Source organism: Syzygium oleosum, unplaced genomic scaffold, assembly GCF_021117445.2.
Source record: "Syzygium oleosum isolate NSW1041296 unplaced genomic scaffold, Sole_v2.1 Sole_v2.13, whole genome shotgun sequence".
Classification (NCBI taxonomy): Eukaryota; Viridiplantae; Streptophyta; class Magnoliopsida; order Myrtales; family Myrtaceae; genus Syzygium; species Syzygium oleosum.
Window position 1 is genome coordinate 679,857 of NW_026607497.1, and position 26,743 is coordinate 706,599.

The 26,743-nt window shown below is 39.3% G+C and overlaps 3 protein-coding genes across 6 annotated transcripts; 2 read left to right on the plus strand and 1 right to left on the minus strand.

The window, feature by feature from the left end:
• Window positions 1-322: 322 nt before the first annotated feature.
• LOC115681309 (C2 domain-containing protein At1g53590-like) lies at window positions 323-6,538 on the minus strand. Of its 3 annotated transcripts, XM_056316866.1 has the most exons (13): window positions 6,420-6,538; window positions 5,918-6,193; window positions 5,531-5,605; window positions 5,258-5,401; window positions 4,786-4,881; window positions 4,530-4,661; window positions 3,861-4,013; window positions 3,720-3,761; window positions 3,422-3,488; window positions 3,036-3,128; window positions 2,744-2,927; window positions 1,723-1,846; window positions 323-1,647 (listed from the first exon to the last, which is right to left on the minus strand). In XM_056316866.1, the coding sequence occupies exons 2-13, from the start codon at window positions 6,041-6,043 to the stop codon at window positions 790-792; spliced, it is 2,094 nt and encodes a 697-aa protein (XP_056172841.1). In that variant the 5' UTR covers window positions 6,044-6,193; window positions 6,420-6,538; the 3' UTR covers window positions 323-789. The 3 variants fall into 3 exon arrangements, with proteins under 3 accessions (XP_056172841.1, XP_030461085.1, XP_030461084.1); XM_030605225.2 differs by having other exon boundaries at window positions 5,531-5,599; window positions 5,918-6,536; XM_030605224.2 differs by having other exon boundaries at window positions 5,918-6,534.
• A 9,818-nt stretch (window positions 6,539-16,356) lies between these two features.
• On the plus strand, window positions 16,357-19,970 carry LOC115664462 (persulfide dioxygenase ETHE1 homolog, mitochondrial-like). Of its 2 annotated transcripts, XM_056317451.1 has the most exons (10): window positions 16,357-16,559; window positions 16,763-17,032; window positions 17,301-17,429; window positions 17,522-17,629; window positions 18,033-18,167; window positions 18,834-18,875; window positions 19,029-19,088; window positions 19,167-19,220; window positions 19,546-19,570; window positions 19,692-19,970. In XM_056317451.1, the coding sequence occupies exons 1-10, from the start codon at window positions 16,386-16,388 to the stop codon at window positions 19,781-19,783; spliced, it is 1,089 nt and encodes a 362-aa protein (XP_056173426.1). In that variant the 5' UTR covers window positions 16,357-16,385; the 3' UTR covers window positions 19,784-19,970. The 2 variants fall into 2 exon arrangements, with proteins under 2 accessions (XP_056173426.1, XP_056173427.1); XM_056317452.1 differs by lacking the exon at window positions 18,834-18,875 and having other exon boundaries at window positions 16,361-16,559.
• A 1,861-nt stretch (window positions 19,971-21,831) lies between these two features.
• On the plus strand, window positions 21,832-24,747 carry LOC115664464 (60S ribosomal protein L18a-like protein). The gene is made up of 4 exons (XM_030586393.2): window positions 21,832-22,216; window positions 23,138-23,213; window positions 23,531-23,645; window positions 24,322-24,747. The coding sequence occupies exons 1-4, from the start codon at window positions 21,997-21,999 to the stop codon at window positions 24,379-24,381; spliced, it is 471 nt and encodes a 156-aa protein (XP_030442253.1). The 5' UTR covers window positions 21,832-21,996; the 3' UTR covers window positions 24,382-24,747.
• Window positions 24,748-26,743: the final 1,996 nt, after the last annotated feature.

Genomic DNA, 26,743 nt, shown 5'->3' on the forward strand with positions numbered 1-26,743 from the left:
ACTTCGCTTCTAACGGCCGATCAAAGCAGTTATCTCTCTTCAGTTGTTCACTGCTGAAGGGCCAAAAACTTCATCGGCCGTTAGAAGCGAAAAGAAAACACAAAATTTGGGCTAAATCAGAAAATTACTTCGTAGTTTTTCTTTCTGATTTTCCATACATACGCAATATGAGTCCTTGGTTAAAGACACCACATACAAGGCAACTCCTACATTTACATCTTTGACGGGTTAGTAAATTAGTTTGTTTCTTTTCAATAGTATGTAGTGTACCTAATTGGTTAGTTAAGCAGTCAAGGGTATCCAATGGAGTAAAAAAAGTAGGCTAACGAGGACATTAGTAGCAGCCGCACCAAAAAATTTCAGCCAGCAAGATTTAAACGGAAGCTATAGAGGATGTAAAAAGCCAACCTCTAATAGACTGGATGGTTGCATGACCGGTACAGATATGATTTACAAAACTAAATATTGACAAAACATTACAGAATTATACAAGACCCACACATCAACAAGAATCTTCCACACTAGCCAAAAACCGTTTTGTAATCCTCTCTGATAGACCGAGCATATTTGGCTACAAGGGTCTAGGCATTTGATCATCTATGCCTCCAACTTTATCTTGTTAGTGTCAGAATGCTTGTGTGTCTGAGCTGTGGTTCAATCAAGTAATTATCTGCATATCTCCTGAGCTGTTAAATTGCAACTGTCATGCTGGGGCCCAGCAACAGAACCCACAAGGATAGTGTTTCATTATATGGTCAGTCATAAAACTACTGAAGCTCTTCTCCGTGTTCAGGCTTTAGGGAAATTACTAGAACCACTAGCCGATGCAGAGGGAGAGTCTATAGGAATTGCTTCAACCTTAGAAATGTAGAGTGGAGGCAAGAGAGACTCGTCGCCAGAGTAACTTGATTCCAAGGAGACAGTGGTTCCTGTCAATGACGAAGGGTCACCTTGGGATCTCCTCGGTCCTTTTCTTGGAAACACATGCTTCCCACTGCGAGCAGATTTTTCGGCTCGCCTTGGGAAGCTTTTTGCCATATCTTTCATGTTTCCCTTCTCACTGCATCTGTTCTCGTTCTTGGTAGGACTCGAAATTCTCTCTGTAGGAACCTTGGATGACATTGGTCCCGAAAGGCCATCCTCGAGAACTAACTTGACTCCTATCTCTTTTGAATTGACCGCCTTTATGTTAGCAAGTGGAGATGGAATTCCCTGTCCAACAACGCTGGAATCTTCCTCTTTATATTTCCTCCGAAATACTGAACCGATCTTCCCTATGCCCCTCCAAAGTGGGCTCTTCGAATGTTTATCATCCCGGTCATCCTTAATCTTGCTGCCAGCACTTCTGACAGATTCAGCAACATTAGAATGAGCAACGTTAGGCTCCCTGTGAATTCGTGTATCCAGGCGTCGACTTTTCCCTTTCCTTGGTTCCCATATTTGTGATTTCTCGCACCCCGGGTGATAAATCCATACTCCAATCTCTTTAAGCCCTTCTATATTAATAGGTTCAAACTCTTCCTCTGATCTCGAAAAATCTTGTGACGATAAAGATGGCAAGGGACCTCTATTAGCTCCATCAGTTGCAAGTGAATCACCTTTATCTTCTCTGTTGATTGACTCCCCAGTATATAAAAAAACTTCCCCCTGTCAAAAGAGTGCATCAGGTCATGAACAAACGATACTTGCTTTAACATTGAGAAATTTTTTGAGGAGAATTACCTGTTCACTCTCTTCCAGTATAGTTATGCCAAGGTGCAACTTCCCCATTTTAATATTCCGAAGAGGTAACCACATATCATGTCTCTGTCCATCTCTAAGATCATTAATGTTTAAAGAGCAATTTCTACAAGGAATAAAAAAGGTCAAGTCAGCACATCAATCCATAAAAGCAATTTCTTTGAAAGATTGGATAAACAGAGTACTTAGTTGGTCGAAAGAGAGAACTAAAAGAATTTGTTCTAAGACGGACATATATTCGACCAAAAAAAAATAAGACGGACATATATGGTTAGTTCAACGATCAAAGCAAGTAATCTGCACTGGAAATTAGAGTATTATTAGAAAATTAAGGTTTTAGATTTTCTCAAGATCGATCAATGCTGTTCGTAACAGAAATAAATACATGTAGAATCTAGACAAATGAAATTGTAACCCTAAGAAAGACACCTAATGGCAATGCAATTAGTGACCCTTGTAGAACAAGTGGAGATCCACACCAACAGCAAGAGGCTTCAAATGCCACATAAGATATTAACTATTGCCGGCTCCACGTTCCATTGAAGTTAGAAACCAAGAAAGGAATTAGCGGAGTGCCATGCTGATACATTTTGCCTTGACACTTCCCACAACAGTAATTGTTAGAATCGTTAAACCAAGCCTGAATCTAACAGTTTAAGCTTTTAGAACAGTTGACAGTAGTATCACAAAATCTTAATGGTATCAAAGCAGAAGGTCCTATATTCAAATCTTTCTAGGTGCCTTATTTGCCTCCCTATTAAATATTTCCACGCTTTGAACTAGGCCAAAGTCCAGCCTGAGCGTGAGGGGGAGTGGTAGAATAGTTAAGTATTAAACCACAAAATCTCCCAGTAACAAATGCACAAACCTTTTTACAGTTGTGTGGCACTTGAAATATATTGGACTCAACCATGACTCTACTTACTAAATATTAAATGAATGTCCCATAGCAGAATCGGAAACAACAAAGATCTTTTCTTGCTAATCTAGGCTAAGCACAAACCCGAGATCACCATCGATGAAATGATCCTTGTCAAGAACTTCCAGAGTTAGCACATTAGGCATTTCCCATGTGATGATGGGAATCCTGAATTCCTCGTGCCATTTAGGAGCTAACGTTTTCTTCTGTGTTTTAGTCTTGAATCTGAAAGGACCCAACTTCCCCTTCACATATGGATCAGCCAATCCTACAAAGTGAGAATTGAACAAATTGATAATAAAGCTTAGTGCCAGCATTCAAATTTTGCAATCAGTGCCATGGAAATTACAGGAAATGAAATGGGTTATGAGCTAACCATTCAAATCAGATGGTTTCATCTCAGATGCTTCTATGACTTCCACTTTGGCATAAGCCACAGGTTCCTTAACATCCACAGAGAACCAAGTTTCTGGGATTAAAGTTCATGCTATCTCAGATGTACAGATCATCTTTCAGTACATAAATCAATAGAAAAGTGATAATAGTAGTGATCGAAAGTTTGAGAATATATCAAGCTTGTAGACAGCCTACACCACCGCATCAGATAACAAGTAAGTTGGCAGCGCAAAATGGGTTAACAGAGTACAAGCTGTGAGAGTAAGGTCTCAATAATGAAAAGACTCTTAAGGCTTTCAGATATTAAATTCTTACGAGACAAATTCTTGAGGACTTAGACATTAATGTAATCCCGTTGTATGTTACCTTGCTGCGATTTACCATCTTGTTGAGGTGCAACAAGTTTCTCCACATCAACCACCAGCATATTAGGCTGAAAACTCGAGCAGAACAAAACTTGTATTAGAAATAGTTTTCCCAAAGTCAATCCAAAGGACTCAACCAACACAATGGCGACGCAAATACTCAGTCTGTAGCTAACACTTATAAACCATGCTAAGGGAGAGAACGTCAACCATGCAGATGATGATATGATCAGGCACTTTATATGAACAATGAAATGTGAGTTCAGCCGGGCCAAAAAACTGTGAGATGAAACTTTTACCTCAACAAGCGTTTGCTCAAATGCATCAGAAAGAAGTTTATCCTACCCAAGAAAAAGAAAATAGACAGATGTCAGTTGCAATACATGCTAAAGAGAAAAAAAAATCACGACTCACAATCCATAAAGTATAATAAAACTTACAATCCATCCAGAAATACCAGGAAGTTCGGTCACATCAAGCCCATACGAGGACATAGGCTTCAGAGTCATCTGAAAAAATGGGGGCTCGGCAAAGCACACTCGTAAACGTCCAAGATAAGGCCAGGTTGGAATAAATTTTAACCCAAGTAGGACCTGGAAAAGAGAAGGAATTGCATCGTATCTGCTTCTAGTAACACGTTTGGGATCACACTAACAATACAACCAATATTCTCAAGTTCTCTGATGTACACATGACTGCACTAGATTTTGCCAAACATAAGTAGTCATTCGGTGGTTCTCATCTTCTATGGGATCTAAACGCTGTTGTGCACTTTCAAGAAAATTGGTATCCAGTTTCCTCTCATGTTTCTTACCTACTGTTATTGTTAAAAAGTCCAATCCAAAACCTTAAGCTAATAGGTGGAGGGAGACCACATAAATATAAAGAGCATTTAGGACCAATCAAACGATGTGGGACAATACTTCAACAGTTATATAAGACTCATGTTTAGAATTGCCTTGTGAGAATTGTATGTAACAAGCGCCGATCTCATGATTGGCGTAATAACGAATAAAATGTACGACAATTGTGTACACTTCCAACTAACCATGTAAAAGAAGTAAGCTTCCAAGTTCTAAACAGCAAGAAAATTCAATTCATTGTCACACCTTCCCTTCCACATGCATACCGGTCATATGCAATTTCGCCAACATTCCAAATCCAAATGTTTTCCTTAGCTTGATAGCAAATATTGCACTAATATCATCTGCACTGAGAAAATTTACCCCCAACTGCAAGACCTGCACATAGATATAGAGAGATTCTCTTCATCATATTATATTCAAGTCATAACTCAAACATACACACACATTCAAAAGATAATTAAATTTTGAAATCTAGAAACTGTCACATGATAGTACCCACCAAGTGGTCATCACCAGTGGCCTGACGAATAACGCGAACATCTGTAAATAAGGGGGGTTTGCTTCCAAGGTACAGGTGCTGAATTGAGGCCTCCTTCTGCAAAGAAAAATCCTTCTGTTGTGAAGCATCAACAGATATATGTGGGAGAAAATTTTGTAAAAACATGTCCACATGCTTATTATTTAACTCATTCTCTCATGTAAAGTAATGATATAAAAAGCATGAAAATTAGCAGATGATGATAAGCAAGAGCTTCTTTGTCGTATGCAACACAAGGTAAGTAATTTTAGCTAGCTCCAGAAGATAAAGTGAAGGTGCTGAGACTGCCCAAAATTTAATTTCTGCCAGCTGTGGCACAGTATACTTTTGGAAATTAACAATGCAATTCGCTTTTCTGCATAATGGAGCAGAATAGCGCTTTTCTCCTAGTCAAACAGTGAAATACTGCCTTAAAATTGAGTAGGAACCATACCACTGTCCATGGTTTGTACTTGTCCAAGAACCAGGGTACAATGGGAAGCAGAAACTTCTGTGAGGAAATTTGTTCCAAACACACAGGCCATATCTTCTCCACTGCATAGTTCAACCACCTCACCGTTTCCGAATCAGTCATCACCTAAACAAGAGCAAAAGGGCCAGACAAAACTTACTGAGGTCACAGCAACAAGGCAACAGAACCCCCTTAACCCATCTTCTATTTAGGGAAAATATACAATTGAATAGAAAGTGCCAACTGCCAGCATACCCGTCTCTGATACGACTGTTTCCTCTCCTCGAATTGTAACTTCTTCCTTAATCTCGTGATGTAATTCTCCTGAACCTTCCAAAAGAAAGCAGAAGCGCATTCATGAGAGAGAGAGAGAGAGAGAGAGAGAGAGAGAGAGAAAGAGAGAGAGAGAGAGAGAATTCGTGCAATTTTAGCATGCGATAGGAATCTGAGCTACCGCACGAGGCTCATATCCACCAAATGCATATAGTGTCTCCATGTACAGCTCAAGTGGAGGCCCTTCCACAACCCTCCACTTTTTTCGCTCTCTTTGCTTGTTATATACAGGAAAAAGAAGAGCGAACCCGGCAAAAAAAAAAATAGAGGAAGAAAAGCGGTTAGGGAATCGAGAGAAGTGACTCATACCAAGTACAGATAGAAGATGGAGACGATGAAGGTAATCGGATGGCAGAGATTGCATTTGCAGAGCAACCAGAGCACCAGCATCACAATGCACACATGGTGTATCAGTGTAACCTCTGTTATGTCCATTTCTCCGTACCCCTCTTCAACTGCAACAACTCTCGATTACAAACTAAGTATCCATCTACGGCAATCACAACCACAACAGCAAAACTCTCGTCTCTTCCAAGAAGGTATTCAAACGTGACAATCCCGACTGCCTCTCTGGAAACTCGTGGCCTATGATTTGTGGTTCAAAGAAGCAAATCAAACCCAAAAGCGAGAAAAGAATAAACAAACCATCCGGTCAGACAAAGGTGAAGGAGGAAAATGGGAAAGACTACGAAATTGTTATCAGCAAACGCGGAGACATGGGGCAACAAAGAAACAGGGGAGAGGTTGGTAAAGCAGAAGGAATATATAACATGGGCGAACGTTTCTGGAGAAATAATAAATGGGGCGATACCGTGCCATCAAAGTAAAACGAAGCCAAGGAAAAAGAAACCGCAAAAGCAAAGCGGAGAAGGAATCAAACAGCTTTGTGGGATTTGAAAGACGGAGAGGAGAAGTGTGACGGGAACGACGTTGGGCTCTACTCGGTGGCGGGCGACTTGGCGGGCTCTGGCTTTGGCTTTGGCTTTGACCCACTTCGACACGTGTCACACGTCATGTCACGTCGGCTTCGCTCTGGATAGAATGTCTAGCTTCACGCGGGCAAGGAAAGGTTCGATCTTTTTTCGTTGATTTGGTGAGACGGACCGCGTGAATACTGTACCAAGAATTTCAATGACTCGTTTATTCTAGAAAAAAATGACATAAATGATTCGTACAATATTATCTCTAAACTATTAATTTATTCAATGTGATCCTTGAATTTTAGTTTTATGTACAATGCCGCCATTGAATTTTTAATAAAGACTAGATTGAATTCACGGATATAATAATCCGGGAACTATATTGAACATTTATTATCATATCAAACAAATTAAAAGTTTAGGAATGACATCGCGCATTGAGTTAAAGTTCGGAGACTACATTGAACAAATCAAAAGTTCTTGAACGGCATTTGATCATTTATGTAATTATTCCTTTGATTTTCCTGTCTAATTCTATCTGTCACCTTATTTAATTGATTAAATAGACCAGGCTTAATACAATTATCACTAATCTTATGTATGTATTTAGGTTTCGGTGTGTACGTAGAAGTAGCTCCCGATTTTTTAAGTTTTTCGGTCAACCCTTCTAGAAAAAGAAAGAAAGTCAAAGTCGCGTTGAGACAGCCCCGTTATTACAGACAAAAGAAAGCAAAAGACATGTCTGACCCAAAATTACTTTCTTTTAATAATCAGCGGACGATTGAATCTTTGAACTTTCGCCAATTGTCCTTGTGTGGACATGATTAGCTAGAGATCTGTTGAGAATTGCGCGGCCATAAAGAAAAGTTAGTAATCACGTCAGAATAATGCTAACCATAGACATGGGTAGTTGCTTTTTTATTTGAAAGCTTACCGGTCGAATCAAATAATTTACTAGTTAAATCAAACTCATTCTTTTTTCTATATTATAAATCACTAGCAATATCGAGAAGTTACTAGTTTGATAATTTTTTTTAAATGAAAGCTACTGTCGACGTTGAGAAATTAATAACTGTACAGGTATTATTTTTCCTAATTTCAAACTTACAAATCACAAAGTTGTTCTCATCTATTGTAAACAAGACGGGGGGTGGGCGGCGGTTGCTTGTTACGTTGACCGATAAAAAGAATTATTGACGAAGCCTTCATTATGTCACAAATAAGTACAACAGAATTATTAAAGAGTGCTCGCCGTCATTAATTATATTTTGAAAATATAAACACTTTTATATGAAGAAAGTTACTTTCTTGAAATATATTTGATAAATTATAAATAAAGTATGATTATCATACTATGATACGGTCACCACGGAATTAACGCGCTATCTTGCTTTTTGTGGAGGGACCATACCCAAAGTTTCAATATACTCCAACAATGCAACCTAGATAGGATGACTTTATATGCCTCTATATATATATTGTATGTTCGTTTATTTTAAAAAAAAAAAACCGGATGATTTAGAAAATAATTTTTCTGCAAATATTTGTTGTTAGCTCTTAGAAAAAGTAGTAAGTAGAATTTTTCCAAAACAATTTATGTGTAAACATTTTCGTTGATATAAAATTATTTCTCATTCATTCATTTCTATAAACTATATAAGTAATTATTCTTAGAGAAATGTTTTTTAAATCCTTGATTTTCCAATGAAAGAAAGGCACCTCTTTAGGAAACTTCAGTCCTCTTTTCAAAAAACCGATATGCAAAAGCCACTGCATGCATGCATATATTTTCCAACCTCCACAATTGGAATATGTATCACTTTCTCATCGGAATTTATTCTTCTCCTCCCCCTTTTTTGAAAGATTCTCTCAATGGAAATTTCAAAAGAAGTTGTAATTTGACTGGTCCAATTTCGAAGTCGCCGCACGCATAGTATTAACAATGTAGAGATAAGAATAACATGAGTGCCATAATTTTCGTATGGCGCTCACTTGAGTGCCACAAATTTAAAAAATCGATCACTTAAGTGTCATCGGTAATTTGCCTCGCTAGAAGATCAAATGTGGACACTGGTTGTCCTACATGGCATTATCGGTGCTAGCGTGGACAATTTTTATAATTTTTTTCACTCACTTAAATGCCACAAATTTGAAAAATCGATCACTTAAGTTTCATCGACAATTTGCCTTGTCGGAAAATCTACTACCAGATCTAGGTGAGGCGGCCTTGTCCCGAAGGCCCTTGCCCGGGGCCTTTGCGGTCTTGCTAGTCGAGGGCAAGGCCTTTACGGCCGGGGGACAAAAAACAAACAAAGAAAAAAAAAAGGAAAAAAAGTAATTAAAAAAATTCAAATTTTTGAAAGAAATAAAAAAAATCTATGTAGGATGATTTGCCGAAAGTGACACTCAAATTATTGATTTTACTCATATGTGACACTTAAGTGAGCGAAAATAAAAGTTATGATACTCAGCACAGTACGAAAGTTATGGCACTCTTACTGTTTTTATCCCTAACAATGTACCTATATCCACTGATAGGATGTGCTTGTTCACATCGTGACTCCGCATCCTAAGTTAAATTTTCTGTTGTCAATCTCCTCCTGTGACACAACGTGGTAGCTAGTTACATCTTGCTGACACCAAGAAATAACCAACTCTTCTAAATCGACAAACAGTGGATTTAGTTGATTAACTGAATTTAGTTAATTTGATCGGCATGGTTATTGATGACTGCTCGATTTGGTTATTGATTAGTTTATCGATGACAATAATCTACGGTTTTCAACAACCATACAATAAAGTCATCGATGAGCGACGAAGTGGAGTCAATTGAAGAAGATTGGTAAATGAGTGCTTCAAGCCATTAAACATCGACAACTGAATGGCTTAAATATCGACATCTATGAAAAAGAATCGTCGATGGCTATAAGGGCTCGACATCAATAAGTGGTTGAAGGGTGTTCAGCAAGGTTTATCGACGGAGCAAGCAAAGTCTTGGCTATTCTGAAATTTGACTGAGTTGGAGGCAAGTGGAGAAACACGAGGACAAGAATATCAATTGAAAGCAAGGATACCCAAGTGACGATCGAGTGACCCAATGGCCTTGGAAGTTGTAACCGTTTGTGGATGAGTTCATCGTGCCAATAAGGGGGCAGGAATATGGGGAGTGCAATTATAATCGTGCTTAGAATAATAACTACTAGTGAATGATTATAATTAGTGGGTTTTATATATATATATATATAATATATGTCGGCGTGTAATTATGTAGATCATCATCAACAACAAATATTCCCGATATACTTTTCTCGGTTTATTAATATTGTTTTCTTTTCAGTTTCCATCATTTTGCATTCTTTTACGTACCTTTAACTTTACTATCCATCTTGATCATAACACCAATTGAATTCTTATCTAAAATCACCCCTGAACCCATCTTCCAAAAAAAATCAAATTCAAATTTTGGTAAAATATTTTCACCCGATACTCATTTTTTTATGAAACATGTTTTTGGCACATCTAGTGGGAGTCCAATGGTTCGATTTGAGGAAGTGCAATGACAAGGACAAGGACAAGGAATTAACAAGAGCCTGACAATGCTACCAATTGACGTAGCTAGCAAGAATCATCTAGAGGGGGGTGAATATGTGATTTAAAACTTTTGATCAATTTTTAAAGCGGAAATAAATGATCAAGATTAAAGTCTAAAAGACATTTAGATTCTGAGTAGACTTTATAGACAATGTGCTGGTGTGCAGTATAAAAGATAGAATAAGAGTTTAGGGATAAAAAAATGCACACAAGAAATTATAGTGGTTCGGCTTAGATCAAGCCTACATCCACTCTTCTACACTGACAGCCTATTAACTAGATTTCACTATGTGTTAAAAAAGGATTACAAGTTCTGAGTGATATCACTCTGTGAATGATAGAACCTCAATCTCATACAATCATTTTTACAAAATATCCCTCAAGATCTCAATATTTGGCTCAGGAAAGACAAGTAATAGAATCGGAGTATGTTTAGGCTTTGTACTTGTTGATTCTTAACTTCGTTCTCTTCCTTCTGCTCCCCGTTAATCTTTTTATATACTCCTCTACTTCCAAACTAGCCGTTATACAGTCTTCAGAGGATCATTTTCCAATCTTCAACTTGGAAATATTTGTATAAAATCGATTGAGTAGCTGTTGGTTGACAAAATCTGAATCCCGCCGAATCTGATCGCCTATACAATCAGAATTTTGATTTCCATAAGTAGAGCTTTATCTGTTGTGAGATATACTTGCCTTAATGTTTGATGGTCAATCAATTTTGCATTATAGCCTTTTAAGATTGAGTTAATCAAATTTTTCTTTCTATGAAATTCACGCTAGATCACTAACCGTTATGTTTGTTCTTAATAGTTTCAGAGTCTGGATAACTTCTCGTTCTTGCTTCACATCCAGAACTTAAGTCAGTGTGGGTCTTCAGTAGGATCTGAACCTTTTAGAAGTAAATTCTGAAGTTCTTCATCTGCTTAATATAAAGTCTAAGTAACTTTTACAGTAAAGTTTGAACTTCTCGATCTGGTTCCCGTAAAGTCTGAGATCTTCATTCTGGTCCTCGTAAAGTCTGAGTGTCCAGAAAATTTAGTTCTCTCGAAGTATTGGAATTGTCATTTCCAGAATATATCTACCTGGATCAAAGTACTTCAGAGTATTTATCAGACTTACAAAATTCACATAGACAGTTTTGTCAACTTCAAAATTTATTAGGAGGTTTCCTTAACACCAGCAAGAACCATTCATAGCGTCAAGGCAATGATAAGGCTATGCTTTATGAGTCGTTGATCGCTCAAGCAGCGATAGAGCAAAACCAATGTGAGAATGCCAATAGTCCAAAGCATGGAGCAATGAGCGAAATGGCGCCATACTCAACCATGGTGGCTACCATGAGGTGGTTGTTCAAGGAACAGCAAAATGATATGGTCGACCCCAATGCGAGGCAATGTGATTAGGCCAATGATTGTCAATGCAGTCAACTACATCATTTTTGCGCCCGGGTCATCCGACCAGTCCTTCCTAATTCAAGGAAATCCGGCGGCTCTAGGATATGTCCCTTCAACTTCCACTCAATTTAGTAATTTAGGCCAAGTAATTCCACCGACCGTGAGAATTTTACAAAAGCCTAAAACTTACGGCCAAGGTCAATATAATGCAAATGTGGTTGGTCCTGTTAATGGAAATAATCTAGTCAGTCTTGCTCAAACTAACCCAAATGATGATAATAACAATAATATTTTGGGAAAATTTCATTTTGGTACCCAAAGTGGGGGACTTTTCTAAATTTGGTACCCAAAGTGGACATAGTCTCAAATTGATACCCAAAGTGCCCATTCAGTCTCAATTTGGTACATGAGTTCGCCGGCCGATCAAATGCTCACCGGCCGGCAATAATTTTACTGTTCCGACTACCGGAACAGTATCTTTTTTTTTTACTTTTAAATTTTTTTCTTTCTTTTTTCCTTTTTCTGTTTTTTTTCTTTTCCTTTTCCTGTTCCTTTTCTTTTTTTTTTCCTCTCTTCCCTCCACCGGCCATCGTCGTGGCCGGCGGAGGTCGCCGGCGTCGGGTGAGGGCAGCCCTCGCCCGCCCAAGCGAGGGCCAACCGTTGCCAGATCTGGCGAGGGCGAGGGTTGCCCTCGCCGGATCTTGCGAGGGTCGCCCTCACCTATGTCGGGCGAGGGCGGTTCTCGCCTGGGCTGGCGAGGGCGAGGGTTGCTCTCGCCGGATCTGGCGAGGGTCGCCCTCGCTGACGTCAGGCGAGTGCGGCCCTCGCCTGCGTCGGGCGAGGGCGAAGGAGAAGTCGATGAAGATGGTGCTGGACTCGCTGGCCTTCATCGCATCGATCTCCTCCGAGTAGTAAGGAGGTCCCCTCGAGTTCGAATCCAGCGTAACGCTGCGCAATGTTGTTCCCTCATCGTGAATCGACAGACGCAAGCAGAGACCGTTTCCATCGGAAGGGAGATGGGGAAGGGGAAGGGGTTACCTCTTGAGGAAGTCGAGGAAGACATCCTCGACCTAGACGGCCTTGCGATCAACGAAGTACGAGTCCATGTCCGCACCGGAACGATGACTTCTTCTTCTGCACAGCGGTTTCCTTCCGAGGGTTTGGAACGGAGGAAGAAGGTCCGGCAAGGGTCGGCCCTCGCCCGACGCAGGCGAGGGCGACCCTCGCCCGACGCCGGCGAGGGCGACCCTCGCCCGACGCCGGCGAGGGCGACCTCGCCCGACGCCGGCGAGGGTCGGCCCTCGCTCGCCCAGGCGAGGGCGGCCCTCGCCCGACGCCGGCGACCTCCGCCGGCCACAGTGGCCGGCGGAGGGAAGAGAGGAAAAAAAAAGAAAAGGAAAAGGAAAAGGAAAAGAAAAAAAACAGAAAAAGGAAAAAAGAAAAAAAAAATTAAAAAGTAAAAAAAAATACTGTTCCGGTAGCCGGAACAGTAAATTTCACGCCGGCCGGTGAGCATTTGACCGGCCGGCGAACCCATGTATCAAATTGAGACTGAATGGGCACTTTGGGTACCAATTTGAAACTATGTCCACTTTGGGTACCAAATTGAGAAAAGACCCCTGCTTTGGGTACCAAAATGAAATTTTCCCTAATATTTTGGAAAATCAAAATGTTCGACAGAAAATGCCTTTGTCAAATGCGGAAAATGTTAGGCTAGTCGAACCAATACCGAATTCAATAATGTAGGGCCATTTGGTGTAGCAATTCCACTAAATGTAGGAAATATTTTAAAATGATTGTTTGTATCACTTAGTAAAAAATAGTCATTGGAAAATGTTTTCATCAACAATGACAATTTATGTCTAAACATCTTTGCCGATGAAGAAAAATTTTTCATTCATTTAATTCTGTAAGTTATAAAAGTGATTATTTTTTGAAAAATATTTTCCGTATTCCTGATTTTCGACTAAAGAAACGCACCTCTTTTGGAAACTTCCATTCCTTTTTCAACAAATGGAAATGCAAAAGCGATTGCATGCATGCATGTATTCTCCAACCTCCACAATTGGAATACGTATCACTTTCTCATGGGAATTTATTCTTCCTCTTCCCTTTTTTGAAAAACTCTTGTGGAAGTTTCAAAAGTTGTAATTCGAATGGTTTATGACATGACAAGGTTGCTGATTTATATCATATTCACCAGACATGCAATATATATATTTATTAATTCATATTGGACCTCAAGGGAAATTTTGAGAGATATGACAAAGACAGTCCTTAAATTTTGGCTCAATATACAATACGGTATATGAAAATTTTAATTTGTTCAATATAGTCTCCAAACTTTAACCTAATGTTCAATGTGGTCCATGAACTTGAATTAATGGAACGACTATATTTAGGGACTAAATTGAACATGTATCACAAGTTTATGGATGATATTGAATAAATTAAAAGTACATAGACTACATAACATATTGGATTAAAATTTAGGAATCACGACGCACATTTTCCAAATTTTGACTTGGCCTCCCTCGTTCTTTCAAGTATCTTTCTAATAATGACAAGGGCTTTGCTGCTGGGCCTGACCCGATTTCTAAGTCTATAAGAGTAAAGCCTCTCTCAGTTGTTCTCCACTGTAACATCTCTCTCTCTCTCTCTCTCTCTCTCTCTCTCTCTCTCTGCTGCTCCCAAAAAAGATCCTGTATTTAACTTAAATAACTTTATGGAAGTATGAATGATAATTATTTCTAAGAAGCTTCATTCATGAAAATAATGAGTTGATATATATTTGAAAAGGCAGCAACTTTAGTCTTTAGAAGATAGCAAAACTATGCAAAAATATCCGTAAGTTATTTCTCGGACGAAATTATAAATTTATCCTTCGTCTTAAAAACATCTGTTGTTGTCTTATAGCAGAGCCTGCTGGAAGTTGGAAACGAATCAAACAGGCTCCGCTGGTCCAGGAGTTCCATTCGTTCCATTCATTTTCACTATAGCAGGTAGCAAAAGTAAGTCCCGGCAATAGAGCCCGGATCAGCACCGACGGGGTTTCACGAAACCCGGCCTTGATCTCTTTTCCCGTCTTTCTAATTTGTCAAGAGATTTGCTTGCCTTTCCTGAGACACGGGATGTTTTTGGTTCAGTCTTTAGCTTTGCTCCAACAATGCCGTTGACCTTACAGCAGGGCAGGAAAGTGTTCGATCACCTCGTAACTCACCTATGTCGTAGCCGTAGTCTCTTCCAATGGTTCATGCTATCCTGGGTCTTTCCATCATTTTGAGTTACATAGAGCAAACTTAAGCGTGGTCTAGTTACATTGATCCTACGGCATTGATTGGTACCATTTCGAAGTCCACACTCGCATAGTATTACCTTGTTGTACCTATATCCACTAATAGGAGCTACTTGTTAGCATTCTAACTTCGTATCCAAATTTGAATTTTCCTCTGTCAAGCTCCACTTGTGATACAACGTGGTAGCTAGTGCCGTCCTGCAACAAATACAAGTTCCAACAACCCACATGAGTGGCAATCCAAGGAATGGACAGCTTATCCAAAATGTGTTCCCAGGAAGACAATTGGTTTCAAAAGTAGGCAATTTCAACATTAATTAACTAACCAATGCCAGGGATGCGTCCCTCTTGGCATTTCGTGAAGAGTTTTACTCGTCCCAATTTGGGTAAATAAAGATCGAACATGTCTCTCTAGATCATAGAAAAAATGTTGGACTTGTAATTCACTAACTATTTAGCACTTTCAATCCACATTTAGCGAATCTATTGATTCCTTGTAATTGCCTGCATCCAAACTTTCTTTGTTTTTAAGGCTAAATATGAATGAAGATTATAATCAATCCGATCAACTGTCAAGCATACCGGTGGGTGCTGATGAAAAGAACAATCAAAATAATACTAACTACCAGTAATATTTCGAACTTATGATCTCTACACAATAAGACCATACAAGCAATAGAACCCATAGTGCATGGTAGTTACAGTTGTAATGAAACAAACACAAAACGCTATTGGCATCGGAATGGGTATGCCAAACAGTGGCTTTGCTCGAAAATCAATCTCACTAACGCATACAAGCAATTGTAGTAAGTGGCTTAAAAGAATTTAGATAAATACTAGTTTCTCGGCATTTATTAAATATGCAAATAAAAAAAGTTATAATTTTATTGAGTTTTTCCCCGATGAATACAATCATTCCCTTAACAAAATATATTCTTATAGGAAAATAACATAAATGGTCATTGAATTTTGATCCAATATGCAATATGATCTCTGAACTTTTAACTTGTTTAATGTAGTCCATAAAATTTAGTCCAATGTGCAATGTCGCTCCTAAACTTTTAAATTATTCGATGTAGTCCCTAGATTTTTTGTACATATTCAATTTAGTCCCTAGATTATATGAAATGTTCGATACTATCTCTGAACTTGAATTAATAGAAGGACAATGCTGAATATTTTCACATAATTCAAGGACTAAATTGAATATGTATAAAAAATTTAGGGACTACATTGAACAAACTAATAGTTCGAGGACTACATTACAAATTAAATTAAAATTCAGAAATTATATTGAATAAATTAAAAATTCATAATTTAAATTATATATTAAACTAAAATTTAGAGATTATTTATGTCCCTATCCATTTTTTTCTACTCGTTGATCCCACTCAAAATAAGATCCAGGCCGGCAGCCCCCTCGAAATAGGATAGGTACCAACACCATAAGACTCGGTGTCCAATCACGGAAGAGTCGTCGTCATCGATGTCCAAGAACGAATTTTTAAGGACGGAGGAGTGGGCACATGGCAGGCTCACGAACAACCGACCACTGTGTGTGTCCGTGTGTGTCCATGATGCCCTTCCCAGTCAGAACTCCACTCCTCCTCCTCCTCCTCCTCCTCCATTGCAATTTGCAATGTAGCGAAAATGGCGGATGTCAGAGGCGGAGACACCGACGGACACCAACACGACACAACAGCACAAACGCACAAAAAAACCAGCAGCGTCCATCGCATGAGCCCAAGGCATGACCATTCCTCTCCAAGAAATGACGACAACTTCGATGCCTCCCACCTCAAGAATAATCCCAATTGCTTCATCTTACATTATATGAAACCACAACCCGCGATATTATAATCTAAGATGATCCAACTGAATCTTCCATCTTTGGGACCTTTATAATTACGTTCTTGTTGCGATCGCCCCCGCGTCCCTTTGCTTACAGCAGGATCAGGAGTCAGGACATATGCTAAAGGTTGGATTGTCGCGAGCCTCTGTCTCGAACGTTCGGACCCATCGTCTTCTTTCCAACCTCCGCAGGATCAATCTCGCGACACCCATTGGCAATTGCCCGAAGCTCATTGGATCGGTGATGGGTTCTCACAGCACCGCCTCTTCTCAGTCCCCGAAGCTCTTGTTTCGCCAGTTCTTCGAGAAAGAATCGTCCACCTACACCTATCTTCTCGCGGACGTGTCTCATCCCGAGAAACCTGCTGTTGTGAGTCTTCATTTTTGTCCCCTTGATATCGAACGTTGACTTTGGTATCGATCTTGTTATCTCTCGTTTGTTGGGATAGGACCACATGTTCTTTAATTTTTGGAATGTGGAATTGAAACAGGACTTGACATGATTATTGGGGTTTGGTTGGAATATTTGAGGAATCATGAGTAATTTCATCTGTGCTCTGGGATGCGACAAATTGCTTGTTAAATAACAATCCGTGCATTTTGTGGTATCTGACAGTGAAATTCTTCGTTTTGTGAAGTTGATTGACCCGGTAGACAAAACTGTAGATAGGGATCTTTCTGTTGTCAAGGAACTGGGGCTGAAGCTTGTATATGCCATGAACACGCATGTACATGCCGATCATGTAACTGGATCTGGTCTCATTAAGGTTTGTCGATTCTTATTATCATGGGCTAGCTGACCTCATAGTTGTTATTTCTCTGTCATCTTATTGTTTGCGCTGTCAAAACTTTACTGCAGAGTAAGGTTCCGGAGGTGAAATCCGTCATCTCAAAAGTCAGTGGGGCGAAAGCCGATGTTTTGATCGAACATGGCAGCAAAATTTACTTTGGAGATCTCTTTCTGGAGGTATGCATGGAACTGCATTTGTCCCAGAAAAAAAGAAAAGAAAAGAAAAGACAGAGTATGGTTTAAGTTTGCATCCATGTAGAACAATGTCATCAACCCTGTTAGCATACAATTAAGTTTTAAACAAAAAAGAACCATATTAGGCGTCTTGGGCACTTGACTTTCAAAATTTTAAACCCCATTTGCCATAACATTATGTAACCAATGTTGACCTAGTTTATGTGTCAAGGGGTGTCACTCCTTAAAGGCATTTTGGAGCCCTTATTTGCTTCAGGTACCTATTCAGTTCAAGAAAAGAGGACATTTTCAAGTATTCTTCCGAGGCATATTTGGTTAGTGGAAAGTCCATAGTTGGTCTTCTCATTATCCAAGATCGGTAATGAAACAACTGAACTTTCCTCAGACTCGTGCTACTCCTGGTCATACATCTGGCTGTGTCACCTTTGTGACGGGAGATGGACCTGATCAGCCTCAGCCAAAGATGGCGTTCACTGGGGATGCTCTACTAATCCGTGGATGTGGAAGGACAGACTTCCAGGTGAACATTCGAATAACTTAACGTGAATTGACGTTCACTAATTTGATGTGAACTTGCAAACATGAGGAAATTGATAAAGCCATGGTGCTTTAAGATATGTCTAGCTAGCAATTTTCTTGAAGTTGATGCTGTCTTAGTTGTCTCAACTTCAAAGGGTCACATCTGGCCAGTATTTTGTATTTGCTGCATCATATCAGTATTATTGTTCTGAAGTTGGCATGGTCGTGACATTCTTTCAAGATTTCACAGAGATGAGACTCTTCAACTAGCATCTACCTTCAGATTCTACTAGCATCCTACTAAAAGCAATGAAAGAATTCTAAGCCATCATACCAATCTAGGCCAATTTAACACTCTTTCATTTGTTTGTGGTTAACTAAACATATGGCATCGCTCAGTTGTTTCCTGGATGAATTTCTGTGTACATCCAGCAGATTTAAGTGAATTTCGCCATATTTAGCCTCCGACACCAAAGAGGGAGGAGAGATCGAAGTATCCAAAATTTGGTTTTTAGACGGAGTAATGATACATGGTTAGATCAAATAAATGAAAGGCAGAGTTAGGTTTTGCCTTTACTTTACTTGATATTCTTGAACTCTCCCATTCAAGTTGTGGTCAAGTCTGTATCTTTTTCCTAACAAACCAACCTATGATGTAAATATGCAGAGCGGAAATTCAGAACAGCTATACAAGTCGGTGCATTCCCAGGCAAGGATGATAGATTTTTCCTGTTGATGGATGTTACGCATTTTGTGTGAACGAGTGGGGACTTAAGCCTCACATATAAACTTTTACTCAACAATGCATTAAGTTTTTTGCCATCTTGTTTACACTAACATGGAGGCTGTTATTGTTGATCAGATCTTTTCGCTGCCAAAGGATACGTATATCTATCCAGCTCATGACTACAAAGGATTCACGGTAAGGGAACACAAGGAAAATTTTTTCTTGTTGACGCTTCGTTTCTAGCTGCTTAAACCAACAACGTGTTGAATTCAGGTGAGTACTGTTGGAGAGGAGATGCTTTACAATCCTCGCCTGACAAAAGATGAGGTAATTCTTTCATCTGAATAGCCGCTTACCTATTTTGTTCTTCAAGTGTTACACCTACAAATTGTTTCTGTGCTATTACACCTAATGGCCCTCAGCATAGAATATCAGTTCCAAATTCAAACAAATCAATTTCAACATCCATGACTAATCATCTTTATTTGGAGATTCCTATGATCAGACGAACAGCATAGCAGCAAGCAGAAACACTGGATTCATATAAGTTCAAGCATACAAATGATTTTCTTTACAAAGTATAGCATGTATCCAAAATTATATACCTTTTCGTTAGTTGATCCATGTTTGTGGTAAATCTCCCCTTTTGCAGGATACTTTCAAGGGAATCATGGCAAGTAAGTACTATTCTTATTCAGTGGAAATAAAAATGTTTGAAATCCCGCTCTGCACATTTTGATCTGCAATCTTTCCAAGATCACTGCGATGATATCACATTTCTTCTTCCTCTTTGATCAGATCTTAATCTAGCATATCCCAAGATGATTGACGTAGCAGTACCGGCAAATTTGGTGTGCGGCTTCCAAGATTTGATCCCGAAAAGTTGCTGAACCTTTCCGAAGTTGGATTGCTTGGTTGACAGGAAGCATCTTCAGCGTATATTTTCTCTCTGGGCCACGTGAATTGTGTAATAAAAAGATGTATTCTGTTTGGCCAACAAAAGTAGCGCTCGTCTACAGGAATGAACTCGTTGAAATACTTGTGGACATGAATAAGATCGAGCTGAAATTCCTTGAATTTGCGATGTTTTGTACTTGCCCTCAAACAAATTTACAGGCTCCACGAGTATCAGCTCACTGCTTGTTATTGAGCTCGTCATGCTTAACGTCACAAACTGGATTTGATCCGAAAGGGTTGGCGTGTCGCCACCGTTGTTTATGACCAAATACCAATTGGTGATGGAAAGAAATACTCTTTATCAGAATTGAAGTGTCCACAGTCACAGACTCAGAGCTCGAAACTTGTTCTTAACGGAAACTTACGGGGTCATGTTCTTTCCCCTTCTTGTTCCCGGCCAGATGCCGAATTGCCAAGTTGGCTGTAAGCATCCTTGGTCACGGTTCCTGCTTCACAGAAATTTCGTTTGCTGTCGTTTCTTGTACTCTGAGGATGTAACAGGACAGGAAAAAAATGGCAAAGGGAAAAAGGAGAAGATCACACAATTAAAAGGAGACGAAATTCCAACGAAAGAACAAGAAAGTTTCCTTATGGTCTTTGTCCATTCCACGGGCATAATCCTGGTCTTAAATGTGATTTGTCTATAAACATAGACCTCATGAGACTTTCACCTTGTATGGCAATGTATTATACATTTCTACTTTTTTTTATTCTATTTCACAATGGAACTCTTTAGTAAACATCTTTACAATTGTTGTGGATTCATATATAATCGGGCCTCATTGTGATGCGTCCATTATTTTTATAGTGGGCTCGTGTGTTATATAGACGGGCTCAAGAGATCCGATTTACTTACATTTTGCATGACAACCTATTTTATTTCAATGATGGATATGCATAAAATATTGATGTTTTATATACTAAAAGACAACATGGCACCTCTCAATGATGTTTGTCGTGGTGGGCTTATGAGTTATATAGATGAGTTCAAAAGACTAGTATATTTGCACCATGTTTGACAACTCACCTAATATTGTTCATTTTTGTCCGTAAGCGGACAAATCATATTTAATATAAGCTTTTATTCGGTCTAACTGTTGACGAATCATTTATTACTGTAGCTTTTAGTGTTTCCAACTATTCTTGATCATAATAAGTCTCGGCTATGGACATGTATAACATATTCGAGGGCAAAAAGTAGCAAATAATAAAGTATTGATCGCGAAAATGCAATTAACTGACGAGAAAGGTACGTGCCCATATTGGTACACGTGAATAAAATGAAGGTAAAAAATATCGAAAGAGAGGACGAAAACCGTGGACACTCAGGAGGGGATAAACACGCCACGTGAGAGGAGAATTGTAAAGCATGAAATTTTTTGTTATTTATTCGAAAAATTGCGTTATTACTAACTGTAAATAACATGCAATTACATTACAGTGTGTTGTTAGTGGAGTAAGCAAGCTACCGTATTTCTTCGAATAGACAAAAGATAAAATGGAAAATGACATAAACAGTCTCTGAACTTTGGCTCAATTTGCAATGCGGTCTCTAACATTTTAATTTGTTCAATATGGTCATTGAACTTTAACTCAACATGCAATGTGATCCATGTTCAATGTTGCATGTTCAATTTAGTCCACATGGACTACAATGAACATGTACAAAAAATCTATGAACCACGTTGAACAAATTAAAAATTCAGAGATCATATTGATTATTTAGCTAAAGTTCAAGGATTATATTGAACAAATTAAAATTTCGGGGATCATATCGCACATTAGATTAAAGTTCAGTAGCTGCTCGTGTTATTATTTTTATGATAAAAGAGAAAAGAGAAAAAAAAAAATGCACTGAGTACTGTACTAAGACGGCGTTGTACTACTACCTTCGCCTTTAAGGAAATAAAAAATCAAGGCAAATTATACGCATCCAGCCAAAAAAGTGGAGCGGAACCGAGTGAGAATGACTTGAGCTTGACCCTATCCTTCCTCGCCATTTCTGTCTCTCTTCCGCTCGCTCTCTCTCTCTCTCTCAAGAACTCCAAGAACTCGCACCGTTTCTGCACTGAGATCCAACCTCCCTTCTCCGGCAGGTCACCGTCGCACACCCTTTTGGCCACGGTCGCCGTGGTCGACCACCAAGATGAGCAAGGACGACGACAGAAGCAGGGGCGTCCCGGGCGGCGACTACCAGCCCCAGTACGGCACTTTCCAAGGCGTCGCCAACTACCCGCCCCCGAACCCGCCGCACCGGCAGCCGGCGATCGGCTATCCCCAGCCGGTGCCTCCGCCCGGCGCCTCCGCTCCCTCGGCCCCTCCTCCTCCTCCTCACTATTACCATCATGGGTATCACACCGTTCCGGGTACAGAGTCGCTTCTTATTAGAATCGCTTGCGAGCAGAGTTAACTTTAAGCATGTAAAGTTTTGAAGGGTGTTGTCGGTGAAAGTTCGATACAGGGATCATTTCTGGAATTTGGTCGCGGTGCATTGGAATTTCTGTGTGATCATGATGGAATGTTTCTAGGAATCTTGGGATTTTGATTTTGTTTTATGAACTGGCAATATGTTCGCCTTTGCTGATTCCCTCTGGCATGGAATGATGTTTTAATGGATTTAGTTTATCCGGTGGGTTTAGTTTCTTGGCGAAAGGTTTAACATCCTCATCTCTTGAGACATTGGATGTATGGGGTGTGGGGAGAGGAGTTCATGAAGGTGTTGAAATTAAGTGAAATTAATTGGACCAGCGCGTTTGTCCTCATTTTGGTTGACTAGCTTTGAATGTGGCTTCTTTAGGGGTCAATCATGCTCATACAGAGAATCATATGTTTTGCCTGATGTGTTGTCCCAGGGTTCTCGGGGTTTGAGTTGAGTCAGATAAAGTGTGGTACCCAGTGGAGTCTTGAGTAAAATGATGTCTACTCATTATAAATATGGCTCGACTTATGTGTTCACCTTGCTACTATGCTCTAGGTCATGCGATATCTTATTATGAAGTCATGAATGTACAGTTGCGTTTCCAGTTGTGCATTACGTCTAGATAGAAGCAGCACAATCATACCAGCACAGCTAAGAAGGAAGATAAGTAATTTTAGCCGGTAAATACTGTGACCAACTGGGTTTACTTCACTATAGCTTGAAAAGATTCTGTAGGACTCGAAAATATGCCCATATTCATGATTTTACCGATTGCCTTGATGAAACAAAAATGATTTATGATCTTCACTTTGTATGCTTTGCAACCTTTTTTTTTGGGGGGATTCCATTTCTCAGCAAATTTTTTCAGGTTACGCTGTTGCTGAAGGAAGACCAGTAAGAGAATCACAGATGCCTTGCTGTGGTATTGGAGTTGGATGGTTCCTGTAAGTTCTGTTCTTTACTCGTGGGTTGGATTTCATGTATTGGTGGGCACATAGTCAATTGCAAAACATGATGAAGTCAGCAATGTCAATAACTACAAGGACTGCGTGACAGTTCTTGAGCCTGGATGTAGCAGATTCTTATGCTTCATGAATTCAACATCTTTATCTTTTGTGATGCTTATTGGTACCTGGCCTTTAAGTTTGAGACCAGAGAAATACCATGTGATGGTTCTTTACTGAAATCTGAGGCTTGTATTCATGAAAATTTCGATCATTTTATGATCATCAGCTAATTAGGGATGTCTGCTTTGTTGAAGGTTTATCATTGGTTTTTTCCTTGGTGCCATCCCTTGGTACATTGGCCTACTTATTCTTCTGTGTGGTAGGGTAGACTACCGGGAAAAGCCTGGATATATTGCTTGTACAATCGCTGTGAGTCTCTCTATTTCTTCTATCACAAAACTAGCTACATTTGCTTGTTTGTTGCTTCCAGGTAATGCATACATTCACGCCCCCGCCCTCTGTTGCGTGCTTATGCACTCGGGTGTGCGTACTTGCATGTATACTTGTCTGCCTCTATTGTACTCTGTAGAATTAACATTGTCATTCATCTTAGTAAGTACCTCTTCCCAAGAGCAGTTCGGTAATACATCACATAAATTATTAACTTCTCTCCCTAGTCCAAAAACTTAGCTCATGTACAACTGTATATTTGGTTCTTTCTGTCCCGAATATACCGCGTAACATGTTGATTGAGGAAGCCTTTACTGTCTTCCAGCTTATCTATGTCTGGCCCTCTACTAACTTTATTCCTGACAATGCCTATGTTAGTTTACCCTCCAAAATGAAATCCATGTCCCCCGTTGATATGGAACTTCTGGAACTGCAAAGTAGATGCTTTGGTATATGGTTTTTCTTGAGTGGGGAAAAAGTTCGTCCTGCACATTCCCGTATATAGACCTTTAACGATCTTACGCATCTCTAAACCTCATTTATGAGCCATTATGAATCCTGGCCTTCTTTTCTCTACATCTCTCTCTTATATATACATGTTCAATTCATTTTACGACAGACAAAAATTTAAAATTCCTTAAATATCCATGTGCAGGCAATTCTGGCAACAATTGCAATTGTCCTTGGTGTCACAAGAGAAGCTGATGATTGGTAACATCATAGCAAATGGCAATAATAGGTATCTGATGTGATGTCTGAAGATGGGATAGTTCATGCGATCTACTTGTTGACTACATGAACAAATGGGGCCATCATGTTATTGACCTTTTTTTATCACAACCTTTCCTTCTGTCAGATGAGCAAGGAAAACAGAATGGTTGTGTCGGTCCAAGAAGTTCGTGTTTCGGATTATTCCTAGTTTTCAAGAAATGTTTTGCGTAAGAACAAGGTTGTCCTGTCTTTTTGGTCGGCGAGCCCCGTGATGCATGTATTTAACTGTTGCAGTGACTATCTCTATTATGCTCCTTTGTAATGTTGTGAAAGCTAGATCTGATAGTCAATGCGTTCATTTTCATCTGAATATCCTTTAAGAACCGGATGCTGGAAATATCTCAAATACATTTACCGATTCATCTTGCTTACTCCGTCGAAGCATATCTGCTGACTACGGTTGTTGATAGAAGCCGTGGATTGCAATATTTTGCTTTTTTCAGTGAGGATTCATGTTGAGTTCTGTAAGCTCGTGATGATTGAACGATGAATGAATATCACATCTTATAATCACGTCCAGTATTTGCGGCTTAGGGACACAGGCAAGGATTGCGATGACGTCCAAGTTGTGGATAAAAGAAGATTAGAGACCACTTTAGTCCATCAAATCTTTAGGAACTTATGCAAGAACAGAAGCCTTAACTCAAACTATACATTTCATCAACGGCAAATAGTGATAACATTTTAGTTCGGTCAAATCATCCATGAAGAATCGATTCGGAGTGGAATCGTCACTGCGAGATGCGATTTATCTCCTTTGTTTGTTCTTGCAAAAGATGTGGAATGCTCATTCCGCCATCAAACAAGGAGAATGGCCATTCCATGGCTCCACTTGTGGTATGATATGGGCTGTATGGCCAATATGGCCAATCCATTCCTTGGCAAAATATTAAGAAAATTATTATATACAATGGTATCGAGTGTACCCTTTATTTTTGTTTCTCACACATTACCCATTTTAAGGACATTTTACATTCCAAAATTATCGTATCACAAAAAAAGGATTCTTTTCAACTTATTTTCTCGTACAAATACAAGAATTGCGATTCATATTTCATTCCATTCCTCATTTCATTTTCTTCCATTCCTTGCTTTAGTTCATTTCCCTCTCGTTCCATGCCACTAGTTGTAGGATAGTATGTGGACTTGGATGTTTTCTTGAGAGGAAAAAACAAGGGGAAATTTTGCACTTTTAGACATTGTTGCCACATGAAACTTAATCACGAAGTTATGGTCTTGTGGATGTTCAAGCGTGCATCGTTCATAGGGGAGTATTGAGGGAATGTCGTTTGAGTCATGGTCCCTTGGCTGCAATAAGAATGAGTCAAATCTGTCTGGCCATCAAAGGAATCCAGAAGACCTTGCTTACCAAGCAATAGCATTCACTGCTAATCCAAAAGACATTCTTCTGGAAGACAATCATCTAGGTGATTAAGTTAAGTTTGTCGTCAAACCATTTTTAACACAAAGCGTCATTAACGATGTGTGCCCTTTCTGGCTTGTGGGGCCTGAACCATCTTTTGCCCAAAATGCCAGCACGTGCGCTCCTCTCCTGCAGATGTACGATATTGCATTGGTCTTTTCTTTTCTCTGGACTGTTTTAAAACGCAAGTGATGACGTTTTGCGGGGTGGGGCATTTGTCAGTGTTCTAGATGTCGACTCGATGCGACCTCTCTTGCCCCACGCCACAAGACAAATTCAATGCGTCAGAGGCAATCTTACTGCATTTTTTTTTCCTGTTTTATATCCATTTGGCCGGCCATCTCAAAAATAAAAGATTTTTATTAACACACCGCGAAAATGCTGGTGATGTTGAGCGCTCGTTAATAAGATCGAAGAATAAATTTATGATGAAAAGAAATTTAGAATTTACAAACAGTCCAATGGAATGAGGTCGAATAATTTGAAGTTTTTCTTTTACTTTTTTCAAATCATACGATCTACGCTTTTTGATAATATAAAATAATTGAAAACTTTAAAGTTGTGTTACGTTGATATGTAAATTCACATGTAATTTTTTCACAATTATTTTAAATTTTTATATTACATTGTAAATTTTGAAGGAAAGGTAAGAAAAAGTTACTTTTAACTTTTTAGACTTTTCAACAAGCAAACTGTAATACATTCATACATTCCAAGTAAAAATAAAGGACGGTGCACCTTTTCCAAATTCTACAAAGCATGTGTACGACAACTTGATAAAGGGTCCTCACAGTCAATGCTGATGGCTGAATGGCATGAGTCGATATTTCGATGTTTCTAAAACACAAGATCATGAGTTCAAGCATTGCTCATCAGTAAGTAA

Excerpts from the sequence above, each read along its gene's own strand:
- LOC115664464 (XM_030586393.2), top strand. The coding sequence starts at position 21,997 with ATGAGCAAGGACGACGACAGAAGCAGGGGCGTCCCGGGCGGCGACTAC. Across the intron at positions 22,217-23,137 it reads TGGGTATCACACCGTTCCGG|GTTACGCTGTTGCTGAAGGA; the intron begins GTACAGAGTCGC and ends AAATTTTTTCAG. Across the intron at positions 23,214-23,530 it reads ATTGGAGTTGGATGGTTCCT|GTTTATCATTGGTTTTTTCC; the intron begins GTAAGTTCTGTT and ends GCTTTGTTGAAG.
- LOC115664462 (XM_056317451.1), top strand. The coding sequence starts at position 16,386 with ATGATGCCCTTCCCAGTCAGAACTCCACTCCTCCTCCTCCTCCTCCTC. Across the intron at positions 16,560-16,762 it reads GTCCATCGCATGAGCCCAAG|GATCAGGAGTCAGGACATAT; the intron begins GCATGACCATTC and ends TGCTTACAGCAG. Across the intron at positions 18,168-18,833 it reads GTGGAAGGACAGACTTCCAG|AGCGGAAATTCAGAACAGCT; the intron begins GTGAACATTCGA and ends GTAAATATGCAG.
- LOC115681309 (XM_056316866.1), bottom strand. The coding sequence starts at position 6,043 with ATGGACATAACAGAGGTTACACTGATACACCATGTGTGCATTGTGATG. Across the intron at positions 4,662-4,785 it reads CCACTGGTGATGACCACTTG|GTCTTGCAGTTGGGGGTAAA; the intron begins GTGGGTACTATC and ends ATCTATGTGCAG. Across the intron at positions 3,489-3,719 it reads TTGAGCAAACGCTTGTTGAG|CCTAATATGCTGGTGGTTGA; the intron begins GTAAAAGTTTCA and ends TCGAGTTTTCAG.